Source organism: Gossypium arboreum, chromosome 5, assembly GCF_025698485.1.
Source record: "Gossypium arboreum isolate Shixiya-1 chromosome 5, ASM2569848v2, whole genome shotgun sequence".
Classification (NCBI taxonomy): domain Eukaryota; kingdom Viridiplantae; phylum Streptophyta; class Magnoliopsida; order Malvales; family Malvaceae; genus Gossypium; species Gossypium arboreum.
Window position 1 is genome coordinate 90,989,560 of NC_069074.1, and position 8,535 is coordinate 90,998,094.

The window sequence follows — 8,535 nt, forward strand, 5'->3', positions numbered from 1 at the left end:
ACCAATAACAATAATGATCGAACTAAAATTTTTAAATTAAAATGTAAGAGAATTGATTTTTCTAACTTTTTAAGAATATGGGCTAAATCTCTAATTTTATAAAAATATAGAAACTAACAACATATTTTAACCTTTATTTATGTGTAAGTTAATTATTGTTCATTTTCTTTTTACCTCAAAGAAATTATTTATCTCAAAATTTATTTAAATTCTTTTAAAAATATATGTTAAGGAAAAATAAGATGGTAACTGCTATATAAATTTACCATTTTATTTTTATATATGTATAATTATTAAAAGAGTAAAAATGTAAAATGCATTATAGAAAAATACTTATGTTTAAATTTTTTATTCAACTAAAATTATGTTTAAATATTTGTTTATTTTTAAAAGATTAGAAATAATTAATAAAAATCACATTGAAGTGAGACAATGAGGCGAAAATGGATGTATCCAACATTTATGAAAGTTGTAGTACTTTTTAAAAATAAAATGATTTTTTAGTCCTCCAATTTTTTAAAAAAGTAATTTTAGTTATTCATTTAATTTTTTACCTCTTTTAACCCTGAAACTTGTGTTTTGTTTGTTAAATAACCCTAAAATAGATAAAAAATTAACATCTGTTTGATTTGACATCCATGTAATATACATATGAAATGCCATATGGATCTCAAATCAACAATTAATTAATTTTAAAATTAAAAAATATATAATAAAATATTTTAAAAAATTAAAATTTATTAAACTTATTAAAAATATTTTTAATAGTTTTAATTTAAAAATTTGAATAATTGTTAATGGACATACCAGAGGTGAATTTAGGGGACTTGTAGGGCCCCGACTCTCTAAAATGGAAAATTGCTATTTAGGCTCTTTAATTTTTTTAAAAATTTTAAATTAATAAAGGTACAATTGCACTTTGGCCCTCCTAAAATTATAAAAATTTGATTTAATCTTTTAAAAATTATAAAAATATAAACTATAAAAATTAAAATTTCATTCGCCCTAAAAAATTATTTAGGCTTCTCCTTGAGATATACATATAGATTGTCACATCAGTAAAGTTAACAAATATTAATTTTGTTTTATCTATTTTGAAGTGATTTTACAAACAATAAAAAGTTAAAAGTTAAAAAGATGAAAAAATAAATAAATGATTAAAATGAAATTTTATAAAATTGAAAGATGAAACAAATTATTATACCATTTCTATTGTAAAACAGTGATGGCAACCTCTCTCAATTGCCATCCTTAGTGTTAGAAACCTCAATATGGTAGGTATTGGTGATATAAATATACAATTAATTATACCAAGTGCTTAACGCAGAGAAAACTACAATAATAACTTTATCTAAAATATAAGAAACAAAAATAAGAAAATAAATGAAAAAGACGAACTAACCACCAAGAGATAAAATATCCACAACAATTAGAGTGGGTTTGGATGGGCGATTGGAGTGCGGTGCTATGATGCGTTTAACTTACTTTTATCTCATACTACAAAGATCGCTACATATCTAATTTCACGCCATTTGTTTTTCTAACAACAGTAAGCAGCTCTATCTAAACTCACTAACCTCTCTCTCTCTCTCTCTCTCTCTCTCTCTCTCTCTCTCTCTCTCTCTCTCTCTCTCTCTCTCTCTCTCTCTCTCTCTCTCTCTCTCTCTCTCTCTCTCTCTCTCTCTCTCTCTCTCTCTCTCTCTCTCTAAACTTAGACTTGAACATTCAAGGCTCAAACTTAGCTCAATTCGACTTACTTTTAAGTTTATAATACTTTATATTATATTATGTAAATTATAACACATAAAATAATATATTAAATATATAATAATACTCTAATAAGAATATTAAAATAATGTTAAAATGTCTATGTAAAAAAATTAATAAATAAAAATATATAAAATTATAAATATTAAATTAAAATAATATAAATATTTTAAAAAATTTAAAATTAATATGGATGGACTTGAAATGTATTTGAGTTAGTATTTTGTAAATATGGACAAGCTTGAATAAAATTTTAGGTCTATATTTTCGATTTACAACGTTACACAAAAGTTTAGAGAAATTACGAAATTACCTCACTTGTAATTTTTGTGATTTTTTTTATTCGAAGTGAGCCTACACTCGGTAGACGTGAGCATAAGGACAGCGAAGAAGTCTACAAGTTAAAGCGTTCATCCTAAATGAATTGAAAATTAACAATTTTAATTATTTGTTTATTACTTTAGATATCACAACCAATATTTTGTTTTGAAAAAAAATTAAAATTCTAGTTTTTCCCTAATTTTATTTTCTCCTGTTTTTTCTAAACTCGTTTTTTCCAATAATGTACTCATGAGTCTTCAAAAAAAAAATAGTACGTCTGTAACGGGTTAATCAAATATGATTTTTCTTAAGTTTAAGAGTTTTGCCAAAATGAAGTAATATTGTTTTCATGTACAGTGTAACATTCACAATCTAACGGTAACGTCCACATCGAGTTTGGGTTATTACAAATCACTTAGTCCCCGAACTTTCTTGAGTTCAATCCTTGGAATACTCGAGTGTTCCATTATAACACTAAAAATATTACAACTTGACTTGTCACACTTGCAGTACACCGCTAAATTATTGATTGTTTTGTGTTGATTATTAGCCCCAATGTGCGTTGTCAAGTTATCAGCGCCGTTGTTAGGGAGATTGTGTGTGATTGAGTGATTTGCTTGATTAATGCATGTTTACTAGGGAGATAATTAGCAAAACTTAATTCTATAGATATGACACTTGGTTTTTCTTGCAATTGCTCGTATATTTTCTTTGTTAAGTGTTCTTGAAATTGGAAACTTGTAGAATAATCTTGAGATCACCAAATAAAAAGTTAAAAAGTTAAAAATTATCTAGAATAATAATTTTGGGATTTAAATAAGTTAATTAATGATTCAAGTTTATTGTAATTTTACTTTGAAACAATTTTTAAATTTATGTGCTATAACATGTAATTAGTTATATCGTAACAAAATTTTAATTTGACATATTTAATTTTTAATTTAACTTGAAAAATTTCACTTGATTCAATTTCGACTCGAATTTTATTTCATTCGACTCAATTTGAAAAAATTTAAATCAAGTTAGAATGATAAAATATGATTAAATCAACTCATTTAACACAGAATTTTTTATTCGATTTGTTTGAACACTCACTTCTATTCATAATTATCAAAGTACTGTAATCATGATTAATAATTACTTTGATTCTAAGTATGAAAAACTCGTTGATAGTAATAATCATATTAAACTTAACTCTCATGATTGTTGAAATATACCAAATAAAAACATATTTCAAAAATAACTTTTAAAGATAGATATTTTAATAAATAATCATTACATTAATAATATCAAAATAAAAATAAAAAAATAATATAAATTCAAAGAAATTAACAACTTTGATAAAAATAAAAATAAAAATAAATTCTAGTCTTTAACTAAAAATAATGTATATAACAAAAATCCATTGAATAAAATTAATTTATTGTTAAATTATGCATTGAAACACAAGACTTGTATGGCGTAAATAATTACAATTAGATAGTCATAATTACTAAATTAATTTACAAAATATAATGTATTAAATAAAATAAAATAAAGAAATTGGAGGGTGCAATCATTCCAAAAACTGTCACCTGTTTTCCACTTTCATTTGTCACTATTAATTGACTTCAACTCCATTCCCTGTTAACCCCAATTATACACAATCCATCTCCATTTCTTTCCCTCAATTTCCATTTCCTTCTTCATCTCTCTCTTTGATTTCTTTGTCCCAATTCCACCATGTCTGTCTTTGGAGAGGCTGCTCTTTCTGCCTTTTTGGAGCTCTTGTCTGCCAAGTTGCTTGACTCTGTACTCAACTTTGTGGCCGATTACAGGGAAGTCCACCAGCAACTCAAGCTGTGGCAATCCATATTACCCGAGATCAAAGCAGTGTTGAACCATGCAGAGGAGAAGCAGATCAAGGACGAGGGTGTGAAGAATTGGTTGGACGATCTCCAAGACTTAGCTTACGATGTGGATGACATCTTGGACGACTTCGCTTACCAAGGTTTACGTCTCAAGCTCCAAAAAACTCAAGCACAAGCCAACATTAGTAAGGTACATAAACTCATTCCAACCTGCTGTACTGGTGGTCATTTCTCTCCATTCTCTTTTATGTTCAATGCTAAGATGATTTCAAAGATAAAAGCAATCACTGATAGACTGAATAGTTTGAACACCGGAAGAAGTTGTTTGGGGTTGAGTGAGATCATGTCTCAAGGCGCAATTTCCAAGGGAAAGAAACCCAGGCTGCAACCAACTTCCTTGATGGATGAAGCTGTGGAGTATGTTGGTAGAGCCAATGAGAAGCAAGAAATGCTTGACTTGCTCAAAAGTAACAACTCCGGTGGAGTTTGTGTCCTTTCCATAGTTGGCATGGGAGGGATGGGGAAAACAACTCTTGCTCAGCTTGTTTACAATGAACCCAGCATTGAGGAGTCTTTCGATCACAAGTCCTGGGTATGCGTTTCTGATGACTTTGATGCTGTTAACATAACAAAGACGATTTTAAGATCCCTCGATGCTGACTCACGCGATGAGAATGAATTGAACTTGCTTCAAGTCAAGTTGAAGGAGAAGTTATCCGGAAAAAGGTTCTTGCTTGTTTTAGATGACAATTGGAACGAGAGTTACCGTGATTGGACCATCTTACGGAAGCCATTTGGAGCAGGAACCAAGATTATTGTAACAACTCGACTCGAAAAGGTTTCATCTAATGTAGATTCGGTGAAAGTGTTTTACCTGGATAAACTCTCGTATCATGATTGTTCATCCATATTTGCTCAGCATGCATTGAAAGCAAGAAACTTTGATGGGCATCCCCAATTTAAAGAAATTGGAGAGAACATAGTGAGAAGGTTCAACGGCTTACCTTTGGCAGCAAAAGCCATTGGAGGCTTATTACGCACTGTTCAGGATCCTAGTGAATGGGAAAAAGTATACGAGAGCGAGATATGGGACCTGCCAGAAGATGCATGTGGCTTAATTCCAGCTTTGCGTTTAGGCTACCATTATCTTCCCCCTCATTTGAAACGATGCTTTGCATACTGCTCCATATTTCCTAAAGATTATGAATTTGAAGAAGAAGAGATAATTTTGTTATGGAGAGCAGAAGGTTTCTTGCCATCAAAAGCTGAAATTCAAGGCAAAGGTCTTGGAAATCAATATTTTCAAGATCTAGTGTCAAGGTCATTTTTTCAAAGATCTAGTGAAGACAAATCCCGTTTCGTGATGCATGATCTTATGAATGATTTAGCTCAATCAGTTGAGGGAGAAATATGTTGCAGACTGGAGGGTGACATGCAACAAAATTTTTCGCATAGTTCTCGCCACTCAGCTTATGTTAGCGATGATCGGTATCACAGTGTAAAGAAGTTTGAAGCATTTTATCAAATGACTTCTTTACGTACTTTCTTACCCTCACCCTTAATGGTTCCAATATATCAGATTTATTTATCTAATGTTGTCTTGGATGATTTATTGCCAAGACTTAGCTACTTAAGGGTTCTTTCTTTGCGTGGGTATGAGATCCATGATTTGCCCGACTTTTTTGAAAATTTAAAACATCTACACTACTTAAATTTTTCTAGAACCCCAATCAATAGTTTACCTAATTCTTTGTGTACTCTTTATCATTTGGAGACTTTAGTATTAAGATATTGTTCAAAGCTCAAACATTTACCCTCGAAGATCGGAAACCTTGTCAACTTGCATTTTCTTGATATTAGAGGTGCGGGTTCAATAAAAAGGATGCCCTCCGGATTTGATCAGCTCACCAAACTTCAAATCTTATCTAATTTTGTTATAGGGGAAGGTGATGGACATCTTATTAGAGAATTGAAAAATTTGTCAAACCTTAGTGGCAATTTTTGTCTTTCTGGATTGGAGAATGTTAATGGTCAAGATGCGAGGGAGGCTAAGTTAAATGAGAAGCTAGGGATTGATGGGTTCGCACTACAATGGGTTGCAGACTTGGAGAATAGGAGAAGGAAAAAAGATGTTGAAGAGCGGGTGTTGGACTTTCTTCGTCCTCAGAAAAAGCTTGAGCAACTTATCATTGAGAATTACGGGGGTGTAAAATTCTCGTCTTGGATAGCAGATTCTTCCTTCAAGAATTTATCGTCTTTGAAGCTTCGCAATTGTAAAAACTGCAGATCACTACCATCAGTTGGAAGGTTGCCAGTGTTAAAAGATCTTTCAATTATTGGTTTCGATCAAGTACAAAAGATTGGTGTTGAGTTCTTTGGAGAAAATCAATTGAATCCATTTGCATCATTAGAGATTCCGTCTTTTGAGAGTCTTCCAAACTGGAAGGAGTGGGACACTTGTGAAGGAGACGAGAAGGTTTTGAAACTCCCCAGCCTTCGTGAGCTTTCAATCAAAACCTGTCCTCAATTGTTGGGAAGGTTGCCTACCCATCTTCCTTCCTTGCAAAAACTTGAAATTCATAGGTGTACGAGCTTGGTAGTTTCAATATCAAGTTTACCGTCACTGTGTAAATTCAGTATACGAGGGTGTGCAGAACTGGTGGATGATTGCTCTTCTCCTGCAAAGGAGCTTTCCTCTTTTCAAACTTTGTCTCTTTCTAACATTTCAAAGTTTAATATTCCAGCAGATAGGACAATGTTGAGGTTTGGAAACTCGGAACATTTTGGAATTGATGGTTGGGAGGAGTTGGCATCTCTATCACAGCATGGGTTTAGTTTGTTGGACATCGTTACGTTTACGTGTTGCATTGTCCTCAACTGCATTCTTTGGAAGCCGAGGAAGCCGAATTGCAACCTGACAAGATTTCACGTGTTGAATCTCTGATGATAGCTTATTGTGATAGGCTCAATAGACTGCCACAAGTCCTACATGAGCTCACATTCCTTACAGTGATGGAAATTCATATTTGTCGAAGCTTGGTTTCTTTTGCAGAGAATAACTTACCTCCTAATTTAAAAAAGCTGAGAATTAGAAACTGTGTGAATTTGGAGTATTTGGTTGATGAAAAAGAAGATAATAAGAGTATGAGTAGTACCCTCTGTCTTCTTGAGGACTTGGAAATCGCTTGCTGTCCATCTCTAATGTCTTTGTCATCGAAGGGGCACAAAAATATTTGCAATCAGCTTCAACTTCTCGATATATACCGAATGCCCAAAGCTGAGTTGCCTATTTCCAGACACCATGTTTCCCATAACGCTTAAACATTTGAGAATTAGGAGATGTCCAGAGTTGGAATACATAGCCCAAGAGTTTGAGGAAACCGCTTGTCTTGAATCTATTGCAATTACATTTTCTGGAATTAAATCTCTACCACGAGGACTAGACAAGCTCATCCATCTCCAGGAGATTTTGTTGTATTCGTGTTCAAATTTGGTTTCTTTTGAAGAAAGTGGGTTGCTCACCACCAGCTTCAGAGCTTTCAAAGTTGTTAATTGTGAAAATTTTGGAGCCATTCCTAAGTGCATGGCCAGCATCACCTCCCTTCGACAATTAAGAGTGAGCAACTGTTCGGCTGACATATCATTTCCATCGGAGGGATTCCTTGCCAATCTCACATCACTTGGAATCTCAAACGCACCTAAAATTTATAGGTCACTTGTGGAATGGGGATTAAATAGACTCACCTCTCTTCAAGGATTGACCATCGGAGGTGGAGGATGCTCAAACGTGGTGTCGTTCCCAGAAGAAGGGATTGGAATGATGCTGCCTCCTTCTCTCATCCGTATCCACCTTTCAGAATTTGAGAACCTGGAATTCATGTTCTCCGAGGGCTTTCAAGACCTCGCCTCTCTTAAAGAATTGAAGATCCGTAACTGTCCCAAGCTAACATCTCTGGCGGAGACAGTCATGCTTCGGTCGCTTGGATATTTACATATTGCCAGTTGTCCGTTGCTGAAAGAAGAGTGCTCAAGCGATAAAGGACAAGAGTGGTCTAAGATTTCCCACATACCCCTTGTTGAAATTGATGGTAAAAAAGTCATCCCGAGGGCATCAGATTGAAAGATGAGCCGCAAAATCTGTGATTGGTCATGGGACAGGTACAAAAAACCATTTCAAACATTTTTAACTTTCCTTAGGAACAAGATAATAATAGGAAATAATATAAATTTATTTATTGATATTTGCAGGCATTGAAAGCTAAGTTTTGGGTGGAAGTGGGCTTTCAGAAATATCCTTTGAAGGAAAAGTAAAAAGATGTCACTTCTCTTGTTAAAATTTTCAAAGACAAAGTAGAAATGTTGATGAGATGTTATTGGCATATTGTGATTGAGTGTACCTTTGCAAAATTACCACACTTCAATGGGTGGAATTTGTTGAGTATTTTGTAAAAGGCTAGTAAAAGGGTGGGTGGTGTTTTAGTATTTTCACAGAGCTGAAGTGATGATGTTTGTAAACTTCTTTCTTCGCTTTGGGGTTTAATTTGGTAGTAGCATTAGTTCATTGGTTTTCTATAATGTGAGCTTTGTGTTTTGTAAA

The 8,535-nt window shown here is 33.0% G+C and overlaps 1 protein-coding gene across 1 annotated transcript; it reads left to right on the forward strand.

Moving 5' to 3' along the window:
* The first annotated feature begins 3,638 nt into the window (after positions 1-3,638).
* LOC108451485 (putative disease resistance RPP13-like protein 1) lies at positions 3,639-8,535 on the forward strand. The gene is made up of 2 exons (XM_017749170.2): positions 3,639-8,096; positions 8,187-8,535. Exon 1 carries the CDS (start codon positions 3,811-3,813, stop codon positions 6,880-6,882), a length of 3,072 nt encoding a protein of 1,023 aa, XP_017604659.1. The 5' UTR covers positions 3,639-3,810; the 3' UTR covers positions 6,883-8,096; positions 8,187-8,535.